This window comes from Balaenoptera physalus (assembly GCF_965194825.1).
Source record: "Balaenoptera physalus genome assembly, chromosome: 3".
In the NCBI taxonomy this organism is placed as follows: domain Eukaryota; kingdom Metazoa; phylum Chordata; class Mammalia; order Artiodactyla; family Balaenopteridae; genus Balaenoptera; species Balaenoptera physalus.
The window spans coordinates 163,118,980-163,140,416 of record NC_138890.1 but is presented as its reverse complement, the minus strand read 5'-3'; the positions used below and the strand labels follow the sequence as shown (position 1 = coordinate 163,140,416).

The 21,437-nt window shown below is 43.9% G+C and overlaps 1 protein-coding gene across 4 annotated transcripts in view; it reads right to left on the bottom strand.

Moving 5' to 3' along the window:
- MYO10 (myosin X) overlaps positions 1-21,437 on the bottom strand; it is a 214,272-nt gene that overhangs the window by 26,860 nt on the left and 165,975 nt on the right. For all 4 annotated transcript variants that reach the window (XM_082453666.1, XM_082453665.1, XM_082453667.1 and 1 more), the window contains 6 exons: positions 9,246-9,370; positions 9,039-9,153; positions 3,117-3,223; positions 2,033-2,266; positions 1,625-1,670; positions 196-1,062 (listed from right to left, as the gene is read on the bottom strand). In XM_082453666.1, coding sequence (XP_082309792.1) covers positions 196-1,062; positions 1,625-1,670; positions 2,033-2,266; positions 3,117-3,223; positions 9,039-9,153; positions 9,246-9,370 — 1,494 coding nt within the window. The remainder of the gene's footprint in view (positions 1-195; positions 1,063-1,624; positions 1,671-2,032; positions 2,267-3,116; positions 3,224-9,038; positions 9,154-9,245; positions 9,371-21,437) is intronic.

The following is a 21,437-nucleotide window of genomic DNA, read 5'->3' as shown; positions in this document are numbered from 1 at the left end:
CACTTACTAATGCGACGATTGCTTTTGGCAAGAGAAAGGGGTTTAAGGCCAGCCTTAAGAGCCTGGCTTTGGAATCCTGGCCCGTTCTAGGGGGGATGTCTTCCTCCAAGGGATGGTGCAACGGGGGCGAGGATGACAGACAACTTCCACCCCGGGTGGGCAAGCCGGGGCCCCGGGAGGACAGTGGGTACTCACCGAGGACTGGGCCCCCTCCGAGCTGAACCGGTAGGCCCCCGAGCTGTTGTAGGTGCCCACGGAGCATCGGTAGTCTGGGGACCACTGGCTGCTGTACGAGTTGGAGAAGGTCACGCTGCTGCCAGAGGTGACGGCCCCGTCCTCGTAGTCGTCCTGGTCGTAGCTGTAGTCGCCGTCCGGGGAGGGCAGGCCCCCGGGGGCCTGGGGCACGCAGCAGGTGGGCTGCCCGGAGGAGGAGCCGTGCTCCGAGGGGGCCAGCGGCACGGTGCTGTCGGCGCCGGGGCTGGTGGGCACCACGGTGTCGTTCATGTACGGGTCCTCCTCCGAGGACTCGTCGCTGGTCCGGATGCCGCTGGTGCGCTGGTCCGAGTGGCCGTGCTCGCTGGGGTTGGGCGAGTCCTTGAAAGCATCGTCGTCGGCCTCGAAGCCCTCGTCCACCTCCTCCTCCGGGTAGGGCTGGCTGAAGTTGAAGCTGGGCTTGTCGCCGCAGGCACCCTCGGCCAGGTCGGCCCGCGCGCCCGCGGACCCGCTGCCCACCGACAGGGAGCGCTCGATGTTGCGGACGCACTCGTCGATCTCGTCGAAGTTGAGCGACTCCAGGAACTCCTGGGCGGCGCGGCAGGCTTCGTCCTCCAGCCGCCGCAGCTCCTCGTCCCGCAGCTGCTGCAGCTTCTGCAGGGAGGCCTCGGTCAGGGACAGCTCCTGCCTCTCCTTCATGCGCTGCAGGTCCTCGATTTCCTTCTCCAGGCGCAGGATCTCCTCCACCTGCCTGTTCTCCTTCTGCTTCTCCAGCTCCCGGCTCAGCTCGGCCTCCCTCCGACGCTTCTGCAAGGCTTCCTGTTCCCGCTGCGTCCTCGCTGCCTCCTCCTGGGGGATTAAGTTACAGTGAAGCCGTGAGGCAGGGCTCTAACCCAACTGACTGGTGTCCTTATAAAGAAGAGGGGATTGGGACACACACACGGGGCACTGGGGAAGCAGGTACACAGGTGCAAGGCCACGTGAGGACACAGCAGCAATCTGCAAGTTACAGAGAGAGGCTTCCGAAGAAACCAACCCTGCCAATACCTTGATCTTGGACCTTTAGCCTCCAGAACTGTGAGACAATCAATTTCTGTTGTTTAATCTGCCCAGGCTGTGACACTTATGTTATAGCAGCCCGAGCAAACTAATATAGTGATTATACTGGTCTAGAGCTATCATGCTGTTGTGATTCACACTGAAATCTTAAGACATTCACACATTTTTACCCAACAGTAATGGGTTAGAAATTGCAGCATAAACATCTCCTCTAAAATTCTTCCTACTGTGTATTTATTTTAGCTTTGAATCCTTCTCCCTACATCTTTACTTTAGTTTCAAATCATTGAGGCAAAGTGTTTGAACTGGGACGGTAACAGACAAGATGTCATGTTGTCACGGCATTCTTCACCTGTTGGGCGCGGAGCTCAGCTTCTCTTCGTTCCCTCTCTCTTTCTCTGAAAATAGTCAAGAAAAAAAGACAGTGAAAATAAACGAAAGCAATGAAAAAAATCCGGACCCCCTTTTCAGAGAGTGAACTTTTTAACAGAAGCTTTGCGAAAGACAACTTTGAAGTGTGAAGGATGGAGAGGGTCTCTTCCTTTGGCAATATACTTATTCTTTGCATGAATAAAAATACCACAAAACTGGGTCTTCAACGCTGCTAAGGAATTTTATCTGAGCCACCAAGAGTTATTGTTTCAAACAGCAGGTTCCATCGCATCCACTGGGAATTCCTGCTGCGAGGCTGGATATAGAGCAGAAAAACTCCAAAGGTGTCCTCCTGTCTGTTTCATCCAAGCCAAGAAAGGTCCCATACCTTTCCTCCTCCTCCCGTTTCCTCTTTTCTTCCTCCGCCCGTTTCCTCTTTTCCTCCTCTGCCCGTTTCTCTGCCACCAGCTGTCTGTAAACTCTCCGGGCAATCTGACCTCGGAGTTGCTTCTGGAAAACCACGGCTGCTTTTTTCAGGTGCAAAAATCTCCTCCTCAGAAGAAAGGCTCTGTAATTCTTCTGTATAATCACTACACAATAAAGGACCTTCTTGTATTGCTTTCTGAAAATGAGAAGAGAAACAGCACAACAGAATAACTGTGGAGGTAATGAGGCTTCGAGCTCTTTACGTGAGTTTACATTAATGTTACAAGACAAGAGAGCAGGACCTCGTTTGGGGCTGATCCGCTCATAACAGAGACTCATTTTAGGGAGCCGACAAGGAGGCCCTTGTGGGCAAAACAAAACAGAAGAAAAACAAAAGAATAACAACAAACGAAACTCAAGCAAGACCCTATCATCATGTTGGCTAAATAAACACATCACTCCTAATACTGACTTTGAAAAGTACTGGCAGGAAGTTGGGTTGTAAACAGAACCAAGAGATGTGATATATTTTCCTGTCCTTATGAGGAAAAAAGAAAAGGATGTGCCACAGCAGGACGGCTGTGTACTTGAGAACATGTAACGTACTGTGACGAGCAAGGGTTCGGGTGGCCCGCAGGTCCGCAGAGGGGGACAGAACTCAGATGCACAGGAAAAGAACCTGCCTCATTCGGCAAACCCTGGAGAGGGGGCCACTGTGGACCCAATGGGATGACACCAAAGTCAACAGGCGAGCTGCCTGTGGCTTCAGCATGTGACCCAGAGGAACCAGGGAAATGTTTAAATATGTCGCCCCGTCCCCTGATGTCGCTGCTCTGCGACATCAGGAGCCCCTTTTCCCATTTCCTGCCCAGGTCAAGCTAACTAGGTGCTGGCATTGCTAGTTATGAGCACTGCCCTGGGACTCTCCTTAGCCTGGTCCTGACCCGAACCCATCCAGGTCTATTTTAAATGAAAGCATATGGCCGGGGCCACCCCACCTGGTGACACACACGGGGGACGCCCCCTCCCGTCCACGCACTTCTTACCGTGCCAAGTAGCCCAAGACGTGGGCCCGGATCACCATGGCCGCCCGCGTCACCTCCTCCTCCCGCCGCTTCTCCAGTTTCTGCTCCAAGGACTCACGAAGGAAGACCTGCCCAGGAGAGAGCAACATGTCACGTCCACAGAATGTGCCAGGTACAGGTAAGGCGTTTCTGAGTCAGCTGTGTCTTTGGTGGGTAAGGCTTTCTTCTTTCTCTGATTTGCTCCAAACACAAATGGCCATGCTGTCCAGCACAGGGAATCTCAAATTCCTGGTGGGGAAAGGATTTCTTTTTTTGTTTTAAACTTCCCATCTGTCACAGACTAAGACCTTTGTAAAATATAGTAAACAATGTATTACTGGAAAGCAAAAACCAAAGGAGTATATAAAATCCAAGTCCCGTTTTCTCAGTTATTATTAGTTCAACAGGCATAAGATGACTGTGAAATTGCCGTCAAGTTTATAAATACTTATCTCACTGTGGGCTGGGACAAATAGTTCATGGACCAGCACCAGTACTACATTAAGTCTAAGTAAGAAGATATCTAGAGAGACTCGCTACATTAAAAAGGAGAAGGAGGGGGGGAAGGGGGGAAGAGGGGGAGGAGGAGGGGGGAAGGGGGAGGGAGAGGAGGGGGGAAGGGGGAGGGGAGGAGGAGGGGGAAGGGGGAGGGGGAGGAGGAGGAGGAGGGGGAGGGGGAGGAGGAAGGGGGAGGGGGAGGAGGGGGAAGGGGAGGAGGGGCAGGAGGAGAAGAAGGAGGAGAAGAAAGGACAAAAGAAAGAAAGGGAGGGGGAAAAAATCCAAGAAATTTGTAAAATGTTACTTTGCCATCACGTGGAAACTCTCCCTTCATGCCTGTCAAATGATTACGATCAAAGCATCTTGGCCTCAAAAATAATACACATAAAAAAATTGACATTTAAGAATGTAATTCTATAAACTGTTTGCAATTAGAACTGAATCATTTAAGTTATCTTGGTTCAGCCATGGCAAGAAAACTATTCAACAGAATCGGGACAAAGAGATTGTAACTATTTGCTGGCCTGTTTCTGCCCGTGGGCACCTCAATCCTATGCTTACCATTTATATAAGCCTAAGTGTGTCTGGTAATTGGCATTTGTATCAGAATTCCTAATATTTGAAAAGGTATGAAAATACTGAGACTCTCCCTCCCTCAATCATGGTAGCTTTTAATTCTGTAATTTCCAATGTGATGCATAAGGAAGTTTGGAATTATCTCCTAAAAACAAACAATTTTTTTTATGCTTTTCTATTAACGGTCACCTGGAGGCACTGGTCGGGGGGTGGTTAAACGACATACTCCCTCACTCACGACTTCTCAATTTATGCTCCAGTGAGTCATTCTGACCTAGGATGATGCATTCTGTCCTCTTGAGGGCACATTTTTCCAGATTCTCTGCTCTGGCTCTTCCAAGACATTTGGGCAAAAAAGCAAATAAAGAATCCCACCATCATGTGACTCACAGAAGCCTTACCTACTCCCGCTGTGGGTTCCTGAGCATTTGTAAAACTCTCCCACCAAATAATTCTCTCAGAAAAGCTTTTCATACAATGCTCTTCCTATAATTGCAATTAATATGCTCTGTTGATGCATAAAGAGACTGCATCTTGAGCAAAAAAAAAAAAAAGTTTAATGTAAGCAACATCAGCTACGAGCATAAAGCTTGTTAGTTCAGCAATGAGAAAAAGTTTTCAGAAATATGAAGCAGTTTTCATCAAGACTGGACTTCAAAGAAATATTTAAACTTCTCTTTGAGGCGATTTTTTGATATTAAGGATCTTAGTCTAAAGCTGTTGCTCTGGTTAGTGTTTAAAAGAAAAAGCAATGAAGTCAAATCTTGAACAAGAGTGGTGATGGCGGTGGTGACATCATAAAACAAAAGCATCGATGCCAATGAGCCGTACATTCATCAGATGAACAAATAGGAAGCTTTATGAAGGAAAGAGCGTCTCACACCTTATCAGAAGCCTAGGGACTGTCTTGGTTGGAATCAGAGTCAGAGAAATACCTGCCTTAGTTTCACGCCCATCAAAGAGAGCTCTATGCTCTGCCTATTAGATTTACTTCCACATCTTTATCTATCAATAGATTCTTTCCATAGCCCGAAGGGCAAACAGAGTAAAATGCTTTAGAGACCTAACTTGGCTTCATTAAGGACATCCACCCTGAATTTATGCAACAACACACAGAAAGTGATGCCAGTTCTTCCAGCCCAGTGGCGTCCTCTGCCACGTTGCCATGTCCCCAGGATGCGGCCAAGATCGAGTCAGCAGGATCCAGCTGCTGTGAGCGGAGGCGCCGGCCTCGTCAGGCATCATCAAGCAGCTTAGGAAGGGGCAGTGCGTGCTCAGGGGGCTGCTCGGCTAACCTTGACTCAATATCCAATACGAATAGTTTCTCATGGCTTTTCCTATCATTTGCTTACATAGCTCAAGAGCCTATGGATTATTCCAGTAAAATGTCTTTATAGAATACCTCTTGCAGGCTTTATTGCCAGAGAAGAAATAAGGTCTGGCAATGTAGTCCACGGACCAGAAAAGTAAAACGTGCCAGAGTCACAAGGCAGAGGGAAAAGTCAAAACCAGGAAAAAAGAGGGGAGCAGCTGTTCACCTCCGTCTCCCTAAACTTGGCTTCTCAGCAGGGACGTACAGCAGGATCTCCTGCTCAGGCTGTTCCAGAGGCTTGGACAGGCCTCCTGGCTTCTTTAGGGATGCTTCCCCAGCAGATAAGAATCCTTGCCTTCCAAAGACCAGATGTGTTTTAAGCCAGTGAGTTCAGACCTGGCGCCATGTTTAATTTGCTGACTACAGCGCTGCCCACATTTCCCTCTGTCATGTAAGTGTTGACAGAAACTTCTTTACCAGAAGATTTAGATATTTGTTAGAGGTTCAAGGTTTTAAATGCAAAGACCTCTGGCGGCAACACTGACTGAAACACTGCTAGAGTATAATTAAGTGTATAATTAAGTCAAATGTTGGTCAAGGTCAGGGCTATTTAGTGGATACAGTTTAAATGCTCTCATGTTTCCATTTACTTCCTAATATTTATGTGAAATGATAAGCTTCCATCCTACTCCTACTTCCAGTGTGTCACCAATTAAAATTTAACTCCTCTTTAAACATTTCCTTTTCTTGAATACTCTTCTGATCATGTCAATTCACAGTGAGCTCTCTCCTGGAGCTGTGTCCTTATTCCTTCAAGAGATCACACTGCATAATTTATCAGTTGTATGGGATGACTTATCTCCCAGCAACTTAGTAAACTGGGGGCAATGCCCATGTCTTTATGTCTCCGTGTCCCTGTGCTACACCCAGTTCTAAGTCTTGCTGGGGCCTGATTTCCATCGTAAATTGTAAATGAAGTTGGATTGATTTTTCAGAGCTCAGAAAAGAGACCGGTATTGGCTGGGTGAGTCAATAATCTTTGATGTTATTCCATGGTATAAGGCAGTGAGACAGGAGGAGGATATCAGTTTACAGAGAATGTAATACCTTTTTAATTAAAAAAATCAGAGCAGACTATATTATACTGCCAAGAGCTCCACTTGAACCAACTTCTTTAGAAAGTTCTTTGAGTGACTCAACATACAACAATTTTGTGCCATCACTTTATAGTTTTTTAGCATTTAACAGACACTGACTGAGCTCCTACTATGTGAACTCCTACTACGTGCATTGTGTTGTGTAGAAGAACGAACAATGAACTCTACATTCTCTATTGGGTGATTGTAGACAAGTCACCAGGCAATACCAAGACAACATGACAGCATGTTAAGTGTTATAACAGGGTAGAAAACAGAAAGATGTCAATGACAGAGGAGGGGGCTTAGCCCAGTTTAGGGGTGAGTTTTGGTGCAGGGTGCAATGAAGAATGTCAAAAAGGATTCCTGTCAAAGCCTGCATCTAAGCAGAGACTTGAAGGATGAGTTGGCTAAACGGGGTGGAGGGGAGGGTGGAGAATTCCAGGTAAAGAGACCTATAAACCTGGGAGGACACACCCCAAAGTGACCCCCAATGAGTTACGCCCTTGTTTAATCCTATTAGTGTGGGTGGAACCTGTGACTTTGTTCTAGAACATGGCAAAGGTGATGGGATATCACTCTTATGGATATGTTACATTATATAAGACTCCACCTTAGGAGACTGGAGCAGAAGTGTCTCCTGCTGGCCCTGAAGAAGTGGGAGGGCCTGGGAGAGGGGTCAGGTGGTTAGAAACTGTGGGGGGACCTCTAGAAGCTGAGAGTGGCCCCAGGGGGCAGCCAGCAGGAAAAGAGGGTCCAGTGGGACTGCAGCCTCAGTCCTACAACTGCAAAGAATGGCATTCTAGAGCCACGTGAGCTTGGAAGAGGACTCCAAGCTCCAGAAGGGAATGTAGCCCCAGCTGACACTCTGAGACCCTGACAGAGGACCAGCTAAGCTGTGCCTGGACCCCTGACCCATAGATACCATGAGGTAATTGGTGTGTGTTGTTAAAGCTGCTAAGTTTATGGTTGTCTGTTACACAGCAATAGATTACTAATACAATACCTCTGCATGCCATCTCTACCTTGTTAGATGTTTGCATCTTAAATCCCTGGCCAGCTGAAATCCTTCAAGAGCAGAAGAGTATGTTCATTATACACTTTCCTTTGCTAAATGGCCTCCAGGTGATGCCTAAATACTTGTCATTAATCTCACACCAATGTTATAGACTGAATGTTTGCCACCCCCCCAACCCCAATTCTTATGCTGCAGCCCTAACCGCCAACGTGACGGTATTTGAAAGTCAGGCCTTTAGGAAGTAATTACGTTTAGGAGGGTGGGGCCCCATGATAGGATTAGTGCCCTTATAAGAGGAGGAAGAGAGACCAGAACTCACTCTCCACCGTGTCAGGACACAGTAAGAAGGCAGCTGTCTGTAAACCAGGAAGGAGACCTTCACCAGAACCTGACCATGCTGGCACCCTGACCTCAGAATTCCAGCCTCCAGAACTGTGTGAAATAAATGTCTGTGCTTAAGCCACCCTGTCTATGGTATTTTATCAGAGAAGCTCTGAGATGAAGACAGTCAAACTGCAAGATATGTGTCTCTCTTTTCCCTCTTCCTCCTCTTTCTTTTTTTTTAAACAAAGAAACTCCTAGGTTAAAAACATAATCTGAGCAGAATCTTTAAAATATTTCTCTGATGCTGCATTCCTACTTGTAGAGTCAGGAGGATGAGGCTTGAGGAACACCTCTTACTTTTGAAGACAACCATACACTCAAAGGCCGACCCCCAGCTGCCTGCATTTCTGCCTCTCCTGTGTGATAAGACCCTGGAGGTGGGTGGCAGAAGGAGAATGGAACCCCAAATGAGGGTTCTGGCAGTTCCTGATACAGGGAGAAGAGGTCATACTGCCAATTTTATGGCTAATTTTTGCTGTTGAGGCCAGACTGCTTATCACTAAGGGGTAAAGCTAAGGGGTAAAGGCCTCAGTCACACCTGCATGTGTAAAAAAATGGATTTCGGACTACTTGCTGGTCTCCCACACAACAGCTCCTGTGGTGCAGGGAGAACATTCAGTATTCTATTCTAATAATGCAAAGTTAGAAGGGTCTGGGGTCTCACTTCTTAGATGCCAGAGGCTGCCCAGTTCTTCCCTGGCACTGAGTTGCCCATCAGCCAACATTTGTTGACTGACTGAATGAAAACACACGCACTTAGGATCCGATGTTTCAATGTGTCCCCAAGAACAGAGTCCCTGTAAAGTCAAGGACTTCAGATAAAAGATTCACGTTGGGAGGACAAAGAATATGGCTGGCACGATACGATGGGTATCTTCCCGACATTGGAAAAACAGTTGGTTAGTAGTCATCACAGAACACCGAACTCAAACATCTCTCAGGGGGTTGATGGGACGGTCGATCTTTCTCCGAAATTTTACCTTCGTCTTCCCCAGCTGCCACTCGCTGTTGGAGGTGTCATAGAGCTGCAGCAGGGCCGTGCACTTGCCCCTCACGTCCTCGGGCAGAGCCACGTTCCTCGCCAGCACCTTATACCTGCAAAAGAAGAATGCCCAGCGTCACCTTGTGCTAAAATCCTTTCCCCAACCCCTCTGCAAAGAAAGAGGGTCTCTGCAGCTCCGTCTTGCCTTTTGTAAAAATCCTGGAAGGGTCTTCGGACGGCATACCCAGCTTTCCGGATCCTGACCGTCTCCAGCATCCCGGAGTACCGCAGCTGGTTGACCACAACTGCCTGGTCAAACTGGTCGGGCATCTAAAACGTGCCAAGAGGTGAGAAGATGACGTTAAGAAGACCGCCCTCCCCACCATGGTTTTACACACACACATTTTGAACCTACACAAATGTACAGAAAACAAACCCCACCCCACATACCCACAGCCTAGCTGCAACAGCCAGCACCCGTGTCAATCCTACCCCCCATCCTTAGCCCACTTACTCCCTGGCCTTGGATTTTTTTTGAAGCAAGTCCCAGATAGTACACTCTCATTTGTAAATATATCAGTATCACTTTTATTTTTTTATTTTTTGGCTGTGCTTTGCGGCATGCGGGATCAGTTCCCTGACCAGGGATGGAACCTGTGCCCCCTGCAGTGGAAGTGTGGACCACTGGACTGCCAGGGAAGTGTTCCAGTATCATTTTTTAAATAGAACCACAACACTATCATATCTTAAAAGATACCAATAATTCATTGATATTAATATCCAGGTTCAAATTTCTGATTACTTTACGAATATCATAAACGGACCACCATTTTTAATGCTACGTTTTCCAAAGAATCTTAAGTGTCATGCAAATATCACTTTATTTACTTTTTAAAATTCAATTTCCAGGCATTTTTTTTAGTTGAAAAATGCAGTGACCCAGTGAGGGCTGGGGGAGGGGTTAGGGGCTGGGGAGGAAAAGGAGAGTTTGTACGTGGAGAAAACAGATAAAAATGAAAAAAAATTAATTTCCTCAATTTCTAGTCAGATACCCCATTTATCGAGCTCCATGCTATGATCACTAAATAAATTAATCCCAGAACATACAAACAAAAGACAGAGGAAATCAAGCCAAGACTTAACATTCTGAACCATATTCTCTTATCTGTTCAGTTGCCAAACAAACTGGTGTTGCTGACAGGACAATGGTCTTTCAGGGTAAAGCCCAAAAGTATGCCATTTCCCACTCACAGCTTTTTGGGCAGTGATTTGTTTTTTAATCCAAACACCCCATTTCCCTTTAATTAATTCGTATTTTCTTATCTTACACAACTGTGTACAAAATGACTGAAAAATAGTGCCATAGAACACAAGTACATTGTTAAAAAGTGCAAAGACGGTAAGTGGCTTAAATTTGAGAGCCTTAAAAACACAGCCAGTCATTAACACAAAATCAGGCTGAAAGCCATGTTATTCTGTACGCTTTCCAAGCTAGCAAAAAAATAAATCTGAAGAATGCTCTGCAAATCTCCCTTGCAGCGTTTGATGGAAAAGCTGCCATCATATCCAGCAGGATGACTTGTCTCATATTTAATTTCTCCTACAAACACTGGGGTCAGATGTCTCTACTCAGCAGTATTCTACCGGAGTCTAGCCAATAAATAAGGGCGAATATCCAAAGAACTGGGGCTCACTGGTTTCTGGTCTTAATTATTTCAAATATCCCTAGACGAGAAAGAGTAAAATAAAAGCATGAAAAAATTAGCCTTGATAACTCCTTTACCTTATCTTCGGATTGAAACACAGAGAGAGGCAACTGTTCTGAGGGTATTTGGTTAAAATGCTTCTGTTAGATTTATTTGGGAATATAATCTGAACAGTAGCAATCCACAACGACCAGTAGAGAGCTAATATAAAACAAACACTGAATAAGGCATCAGACTTAGTTAACTTTGTTAATTCATAGAGAAATCTACGAATTTCATATCTAATCATTTGATGCTCAAAGACTTGTTAAGTAAATTAAAAAAAAAAAAACTCTCTAAACCTCTCTCAAACTTTCACTGTTCCTGACCCATACTTTTTTCTTTGCTCCTTTTCTTTCAATCTCTACATAACGAAGTCCGTACAATTCCTTAGTTTGGCACCAGTTATTAAAACACTCTGAAAAATATTACTAAAGGGACACCCCATCCAAAAAGTGCAGCCGCACTTACCATCTTTCAGTCCCTCCGAGGAACATTCCACCTTCGGTTTGGCTCTCAGGCCAAAATTCATATGGAAAACAACTGCCACACTGACCTTTTCGCCACAGCTAAAGACACTGAACAATAATGAACACCATTCCTGTGCTTTAAAAAGTGCTCGGTCGCCATGACAACCCCTTCCATTCTCGGGCTAATTAGTGTGGTGTGGTTGTAGGATTTCATACAGCCTGGGGAGGGGAGGGAGGGTGAGAGGGAGCCACCAGGAGTGGCCACTCTTTCCAGGCTCCCATTGTGATTGTGCTTCTGCCCCTTCGCAGAAATTTAACCGGGGGAAGGGGGATCTGTTCGCAGATTGTCGCCCTGGGCAACACACAGGGCAATCACGAGGGGAGTAGACCTGTATTTCCATTGGTGGGTCTCAACTTCCCTTTCTTTCTGGTGAATTTAATGTTCAAAGATGACACAGCTGGAGGGTGGACAAGTCACAACTCAAAGCATGTGGCCTTTCAAAACGTCACCTAATGCACTCCAGCCAGTCTGTACGGGTAACTCGTTTTCCAGAACTGGAGGTCCTCCCTCCCAAGACTGCCGGCAGTGTCCTAACTGTGAAGTTTGATGGCCGACAGCAAGGGAGGATTTGGGAAGTTACAGCCATAAACCGGGGCAATTATAGTCCCAGGAGTCTGGTCTTGATCCGTTTACTGAATATAAATGATTAAACACCTACTATGCGCCAAGGTTTTGTGATTCATGCTTGCGGGGGAAACAAAAAGGCGGGGGCTGGATTCTTTTTTGTCTTATATCAAAACCCCTCACCAGAGCAGTACATTCATTACAACTGATGAACCCACATGACACATCCTAATCACCCCAAGTGCATATCTGACGTCAGGGTTCACTCTTGGTGCTGCACATTCTATGGGTTTTGATGACTATGTAATGACATGTGTCCATCATCAGAGCATTGCACAGAGTGTTTTTGCTGCCCTAAAAATCCTGTGCTTCATCTATTCACTTCTACCTCTCCTCAACAGCTGGCAACCACTAATCTTTTTACTGTCTCCACAGCTTTTTTTTTTTTTAAGACTAATGTTTTTAAAGAGTAGTTTTAGGTTCACAGCAAAATTGAGAGGAAGGTACAGAGATTTCCCTTATACTCTCTGACCCTCACTTGCATAGCCTCACAGGGCTGATTGTTTCCAAGGACCCTGAAATTTAGGAGCGTGACAGGTATGCCAAACATCACTACTTATATAGTAGATGGCCTACTATAGAACCGTATTAAAAATTAAAGTTACGTTCCTTGGGAACACGGGACAAAGAAAAGTACTGAGGGGGTATGGGTGTCACGTGAATTTGAACCCAGGTCTGACCCAGAGTTTGGGCTCTCACAACTCCTACTCACTGCTGGAGGGGAAGGGACATTCTACACAGAGAACACAGCACAAACCAAAGCCAAGAGGTGGAAAGAGAACCTGGCATGTTCAGTAGTTCAGTCCGGGATGGAACGGGGAGGTGGGCAGGGACCTGAGCTGTTGGTGGACACGGCACTCAAGTTTGATGCCACTGTTTCCAGGATCAGGAGCTGCCTGCCGGGGGCAGACCTGTGCTGTAGAAGGATCCCCGTGTTGGTAGCAGCAAAACTGGAAACAAGACCAGAGGCATGGCTGGGTCTATTTTGATATCATGCCCATCATGAAGTGTTAGGCGGCCATTAAAAAATAAGACCAAATTAAAGACGCCCCAGTTAACTCTCAAGCCTTTTTGCAAGGTGAGACAAAGAAGATGCAGAAAAGTATGTATGACAGTCTCACTGCTGTAAAACAATGACCCCATCAAATAAAACACCTGCTCTATGTGTGTACATGTGTGTGAATATACACATTTAAATACACAATGTGCAGAGAAGGATAGGCGGAGACATGCCAGGCTGTTATTGAGTGAGGGACACTACTATGGGTGATTGGAAGAAGAGACAGCTAAGAAAAAAGGGGGGAAAATGAGACAGCACTAAAAGAAGGAAATAATCACGTGTGTACAATATGAAAAAGTTCTATTGGGCTATATATCTTTGAAGACACTTTTTTTTTTACAAAGTAAAAAAAAAAAAAAAATCAGGTACAGAATGGATTGTAGAGGTCCTACTTTGAACAACGTGGACGTTAAGAGGCAGAGAAGCAGGGAGATCAGGGGTGAAGCTGCTCTAAGGGAACCTTAAAGTGCAAACAACCCAAATGTCCATCAACTGATGAGGAGACAAACAAAATGGGCTTTCTATCCATAAAACGGAATATTACTGGCCATAAAAAAATGAAGCGCTGCTACCTGCTACAACATGGATGAGCCTTGAGAACATTATACTAAGTGAAAGAAGCCAGTTACGAAACACCACGCAGTACGTGATTCCATTCATGTGAGACGTCCGGGACAGGAAATCTACGGGGACGGAAGGTAGAGTGATGGCTGCTAAGGGCCGGTGGAGGGGATGGGGAGACAGCCAAGAAGTAGGGCATTCCTTTTTTTAATAAATTTATTTATTTTATTTCTTTATTTTTGGCTGCGTTGGGTCTTCGTTGCCGCGTGGACTTTCTCTAGTTGCGGCGAGCGGGGGCTACTCTTCGTTGCGGTGCGCGGGCTTCTCATTGTGGTGGCTTGGCTTGTTGCAGAGCACGGGCTCCAGGCGCGCGGGCTTCAGTAGTTGTGGCACGCGGGCTCAGTAGTTGTGGCTCATGGGCTCTAGAGCACAGGCTCAGTAGTTGTGGCGCACGGGCTTAGTTGCTCCGCGGCATGTGGTATCTTCCCGGACCAGGGATCGAACCGTGCCCCCTGCATTGGCAGGCGGATTCCCAACCACTGTGCCACCAGGGAAGTCCCCTAAGGAGATTTCTTTTTGAGGTAATGAAAATGTTTTAAGTGTCTGTGGTGATGGTTGCACATCTCTGTGAATCTATGAAAAACCATTGAATTGTATACTTCAAATGAGTCAGTTGCATGGTATGTGATTTATAGCTCAATAAAGCTTAGGAAAAAAAGGTATTGTAAAAGCCAGACTGACACGGAGGCATTTAAAATGGACAAAAAGACGGATGCAAGAGAGTTTGTATCCTGGAGACAGGGTTAAATATATTTAGCTTCAGGTAATTTAATTCTAAAAAAAAAAAAAATTAGAACCTTCTCCTCTACAATCTGAAAAAATAAAATTTCAGAATGCCTAGACAAAACAAATGACTGGTAACAGAGCATGCTAAGCCTCCACAAAAATCAATTACGGGCAAGCCCAAGCTTCTGCAGCTAAAAACCTAAATAAAGGGCAACAGCCGTGCTGGCAAACAGGGACACAGGACAGGGGAGTTTTTACAACAACAAAGAAAAGAAAAAATGCATTTATGTGTTAATGAATATGATTACCCCGAACATTACCTAGCCTTCCATAATTTCAAAAATACTGCATAGAGACAATAAGAAGTGTGACGGTGCACTTGGAAATAGTCACCTGTCCACGGTAAGAGGACATTCAATCTGCGCTTATTTAATTAAAGAAAACAGAATGAGTTAATTACCTGTGGACCCTTGAAGTTCTAATGCTTTTCAGCATTTGAGGTCTCACAGAAACCAATGGAGAAGCCCTGAGAAGAGTCCAGGGAGAGGGGGTGGGGTGGGAATGCAGCCTGCCACGCAGAGGTCAGGGGGGGCTGGCAGGGGCCAGCCAGGACTGCAGGGAGAAGGAACTGTCCTCTGATGGCCAAAGTCACACACACACTGATTAAGCATTACATCGACTGGAAACCGAGTCAGGGGGTGGTGGGAAATCCAGCTCTGCTGCTGAGGTTAGACCCTCTCCATGCCTCAGAGTCTCCTGAAGAGAAGAGACACCCTGAGGGGAGAGAACAAGCTGGACAAAGACGTAGGATTGGCACAGAAGTGACTCTTATTTCACTCTGCTGTCATCCACTGTTAGGTAATATCACTTAACATGGATCTATGAGATCAATTTTTTAAAAAAATTTGATATCGGGGAGAAAACTATTCTCTCTAGAAGAAATGACATGCTTAATCTGAGTCTACATTCATAAATCGATGACTATTATAACTCACGGTAACTTACTTAGGCACCTTGTGCCAAAGAGGAATTAAGGCAAGATAAAATAAACTGAAAATAAATACGGTGATTAAAAGAGAACACACAGTAGAAAATGCATTTTATTACCCTTTTTGTCTTGGCTGACAGGAAGCTCAAAGTTAAGTTTCCTTCTCAATGCTAACTTCTGTTAACCAGGTATTTTATTTTGCCTTAATTTTTGAATCATTTTTCATAGATGTTAATCAACAGATTCTCAATTCCTTTAAGGAGCCTATATTATTTGTATAGTCTAAGGTGGCAACCATAAAATATATAATCTTAAAAACATTAATAATTTTTAAAAAGAAGAATTCTATTATTCTAACCTCAAAGATCTACTGATGATTATACACATAGAATTTCAAATGCTTGTTTAGCAGCCTTGCAGGAACCAAGTCCTCTTGTTTGTGCGAGGTACCCACAGCAATCCTTCAACTCATACAGCACTCGAAGGCAGAAACCCGATGGGTGGGTTAGATGAGTAATATTATTGCATTTTGCGGATAAGGAAACTGGAAGTGAGCAAGGCTAAATGACTTGTTCAAACCAGTTAATATTTGCTTAAATCAAACAATTAAAGCTCAAAGAGCTTTGCATTCCTGAAAACTAGTATGTGAATCAAACTTGATCCAAACCATATTTTTCTACTGACATGTTATAAAACCGGAGGCATATTTCCAGAGGATATAATTCTCAAAGGAGTGAGCTGGAAACTTCTTTAGGGAAAAGATTACAATGAAATCCAGGCAGAGAATGCACCCTATACTGTAGCATTTCCAGGAACACTCGGTCTTTTGGGCACGTGGAGACATTTTCTAAAAATTTTAACACTAAGGAGGGGGCCTTAGGGACAACCTGTCAGGTGCTGACCTGGTGTAAATACAGGCGATATGAAAAATCACAACTCTAAGGGCCACAGCAACGCAGAGCAGAAACCGGCTCACTACACTGTGAGTTCAGCCAAATACCTACACACAGAAGTAACTAGTGAACAGAGGAAACCTTTTGGAAAATCAAATAGTGAACTGAGCAAATCCATCTCCGGTCACTGGTCCCATTAACACAGACAACGAAAGGCTGACAACACCGTTACTTTGTGTCTCAGCGTCAGAGGACTGACAGAATTCAAATGTTCCTTGACCCACTTGTGGTTGCAACTCCACCTGCCTCTCCTCCCTGGATAACCACCTGCCAAGGACAGGAGCGCGAGAAGAGCCGATACACCACAGTGGACGGAAGAACACACTCAGAACACGCTGAACTCCATCCCGTGGAAGGAGCCCGCAGGTGACAACATATTTAATCATGACTGCTTTTGCTTTAATAATAAATGCAACTTGATAATTCAGGCGGGTGCTTCTGAACACAGGCTACAATTTATTTCCAGAAGGGGGTCCTTCTCTCCCTTTTAAGATGACGCTTAATTTATTCAAAGTCTAAAAACCAGCCACTTGGATAGGATCTCAATGTCTTAGAGGTGAGGTAAAAGTAAACATTACTTACTATTTTCATCAATCAAAAGTATTTATTAAGAACCTTCCGTTAACTGAGCAACCAGAGGCAACTTTGTGGGATGACCCAGAGCAAACCCAGCCTCTGCTCTGACCCGACAAATGCAGGTTCTCTTTGGCTCCAATCTGCTTGGAATGCAACACGGAAGCAAGCCCTGGGCCTGGCAATACAGGTCCTCAGAGCACAGAGTAACCAGATATGGGGTCTGAGCATTATGCCAACACTTGTTTTATTGCCCTACCTTAGCAGCCTAATACAAAAATAATTTTTTAAAACTTTCTATCGATAAGATTTACCCCCAACCCAACACTGGTAGATTGTTTCTCAAAGTGAGTGGTATAACATTCTAAAATTAATTAAAATGAAAGAGTTCTACTTTTTTCTCATTGTGTTTTTTAAATGGCTCCTGACTGACTTCCTCTGTGAAATGCTGTAAACTTTATCTACATACATACTAGCTCTGCACTGGAGGGACTTATTACACAGTCCGTATCATGGAGGATTAGTATCCAGCGTCCCAAGAAATGTAAAATAAGTTGATTCTTGGGTTAAAACCATTACATGATTCTTCATCTTGCTATGTAAACATTGTGGAGTGAGAGACACCAGCATTACAGAGACGATTTAATATATTAGGTATATCTGTATTTGCATTATGATCATGGGATATACCTTTACCCTAATTCAACTTCAAACACAAACAAGCAAACAAATCTTAAGAAGCCTGATAACCCTTCATCAACTTTAAGAATTAAAAATTACATTAGAGTTTACCAAGTCAATTATGTTACACTTATAAGATATCATGCCCAACCTTACACTGAGTGGCGACAAGACTCCTGTCCTCACTCCCTACTAATTAACAAAAAATTAAGACGGAAAGCCCCTCGATCTTTATTTGCTGTCTTTGTTACATCAAATTCTCAGAAGCAGTTAATAAATAGCATAAGTTTATCATGCTTTGAACAGTTTTCAAAAGCATGGTTACTAAAGCAGCAGTATAACTTTCCTGACCTTGAAAAGGAAGTAAACAAAAGCCAATTAAACTAGAGACAAAGGGTCTTTTGTCTCACATCAGTCATTTCTCTCCGGGGCTGTTCAACATTTGACACAGTTGTTGCCACGTGCTAAGTTCCACGTTTTGAGAAAAGAGGCAACTCCATCCCCCTCCCAGGCGAGGAAGGGGAAGCATCATGGTTACGTGACTGGTTAAAGCCTGGGGGGTCAGATTACAGAGCATGGAAATTTCTCTCACCCAGTACGGCCTTCAAACCGCACCCTTCCCAGCCGAGCACCGTTTCAAAGCAAGGAACTTCAAGCTCTGTTACAGGTGGAAACTGTGGTCCTCACCTCAGATCCACACAAACCCCAACTACTGAATGGGAAGAAAACTTTGAACATAAATAATATACACGTGCGTACATGAAACCTTCCTAAGGCATAGCCTTAGCCCCATTATACCCCCTCCCTGTTCATGAATTTACAGCGCACCCCAAATTAAGACAAGGACTTCAATTTTACATTGGAGGCCCCCCCCCCCAGTAAGCTCCAATCTACCTCTCCAGTCAATACACCCACACACACCCTCCACGTTTTAGTCAAATTAGAGATAACTCTAGCTGTTTTCTGACTAAAACCTTCACTTCCTGTCTTAGCTCGGCTGAAGCCAACTTCTCCACCTGAGATGTCCTCCCGTTGTCTCTAACTGTTGAGTTTCATGGATCTTTTAGGGATTTCTCAAATACTCCCTCCTCAATAAAATTGTTCTGGATGTATCCAACTGGTGCCATCTGTGACCTTGACCATGTGACCATGCTGTTCCTCGTGTCACTTTTTTTTTTTTAAATTGAAGTATAGTTGATTTACACTGTTGTGTTACTTTCACGTGTATAGCGAAGTACTTCAGTTTCATATATATATATTTACATATATATTTCTTTTTCAGATTCTTTTCTATTATAGGTTATTACTAGACACTGAATATAGTTCTCTGTGCTATACAGTAGATCCTCGTCGTTTATTTTATATATAATAATGTGTATCTGCTAATCCCAAACTCCTAATTCATCCCCCTCCCTTTTCCCCTTTAGTAACCATAAGTTTATTTTCTATGTCTGTGAATCTATTTCTCACAATTTTTTTAATATCCATTAGACATATCCATGTGAACCCTCATAAAAGTATAAATTCCTTTGGGCAGGAGCTGAATCTTATGAATTTCTCACTAAACTGTTGACCACTGGACTCGACACCTCAGATAGGCACCCACTTATCCTACTGTATTGCATAAATGTAAGGGTGGTCCTGTTTACAGCTGTTTCAATGTACTTGTTTGGTGATAACTTAGAAACAATATCAAAAGCACAGTACATGAAAGGAAAAACTGGTAAGTTAGATTTCATTAAAATTAACTTCTCTGTGAAAGACACTGTTAAGACAATGAAAAGACAAGCAATACACTGGGAAAATGTTTGAAAAATACACAGCTGAAAAAGACTGTAATCAAAATACACAAAGAACACTTACAAGTTGACAATACGAAAAAACAACCCAATTTTTAAAAAAGGCAGAAGATCTGATCAGAGACACCATCAAAGAATCTATAGGGATGACTAAGAAGCATATGGAAACACACTCAACATCAGGTATCTCAGGAAACTGCAAATGAAAACAATGACATGCCACTACACACCTATTAGAATGGTAAAATCCAGAAAACTGATTAACACCGAGTGCTGACAAGGATGTGGAACAACAGGAACCTTAACTCACAGCTGGCTGAATGCAAAATGATGCAGCCAATTTGGAAGACAGTTTCTTACAAAGCTAGACATAGTCTTAACATATAATCCAGCAATCACACTCCTAGGTACAGCCATTCCTCTGTACCTACAGGGGATTGGATGCAGGACCCCACCCTCCATGGATACCAAAATCCACATATGTTCAAGTCCCTTATATTAAATGGTGTCGTATTTGCATATAACCTATGCATATCCTCCTGTATACTTCATCTCTAGGTTACTTATAATACCTAATACAATGTAAATGCTACCTAGATAGCTATATAAATATGTAACTGCTATGTAAATAGTTGCCAGCATGTGGCAAATTCATGTTTTTCTTTTTGGAACTTTCTGGAATTTATTCTCCTGAATATTTTTGATCTGAACATGGTTGAATTCCCGGATGTGAAACCCTTGGATCAGGAGGGCTGACTGTATTTACCCAACTGAGTTGAACACTTATATTCACACAAAAACATACACTTGAATGTTTATAACAGCTTTATTCATAACCATCAAAAGCTGGAAGCAATCATCATGTCCTTCAGTAGGTGAATGGAAAAGAAACTGGGGTACATTCATTCAACTGAATATTATTCAGATTTTTTTTTTTTTTTTAAAGCTGTCAAGCCCTCAAAAGACACAGAGGAACCTTATATACATAGTGCTAAGTGTATGTATGTGATTCCAATTGCATGATACTCTGAATAAGGCAAAGCTATAGAGACGGTAGAAAAATGAGTGGTTGCCAGGACCTGGGGGAGGGCTGAATAGATAAAGAGGAGGGAAATTCTAGGTTGGTGAAACTATTCCATATGATACCATAACGGTGGGTATGTGACATGATACATTTGTCAAAATCTGCAGAACTTTACAGCAAAAGAATGAACCCTGGGGGATCATCCCAGGAAATAACTCAGATTGTCACAAAAGAATCTAAATGTATTACAAATGTATGAAACAACATCATGGGAAAGACTGGGGGGGAAGACCTGCAACTAAAGTAGCTTTGGACATGGAGTCTATTCAGTCTAAGACTTAGAGGCAAAAGGAGTCACGATACTGATACCACTATATGTTTACACTGGAATGGAACAATTAAGTAGATGGATGGTGGAAGAAAACCTTAACGAAACTAATTCTACCCAACTAGAGTTGATTTACTTTCATGAAAACAGCAGCAGAAAAACCCCAACTCTAACGCTGGCTTAACCCCAACTCTAAAGCATGCCAGTCACAAGGTCCAAGCAGTCCTCAAAATGTGTTTCTAGAGAACAAGCCGAAAACACAGCTCAATACCCACCTATTTTTTCAGTTGTTTATATGACACAACTGGAATGTGTTTCTACGGGAAAGAGTTCAGGTCAAGATGTACTGAAGGCACTTTTCAGCATAGTATTTAATGAGGACAGATGTAAAAGACATTGGGAGATAACAAGTAGAGCCTTGTTTTCTCCCTTATCATTAAATGAAAGAATAATGCATGCAAAGGTGTTTTTTTTTTTTTTAAATCAAAAATATAGAGAATATATGTAATGATAAACCCACAGCTCTCCTGGAGAAAACCACCCTTGCCAGTTTCCTGTGTTTTCTTCCAGACGTATTCTATGCATGTATACATGTAGGATTGTGTGTGCATGTATACAGGTGCATGCATGCACATACAAATAAAGGCAAGCTTCATTTTTTAAAAAAAAAAAGCAAAGACATGTTTGGAAAAAAAAGCAAAGACATGTTTGACGTTTTGCTCAGATGCATGCATGCACATACAA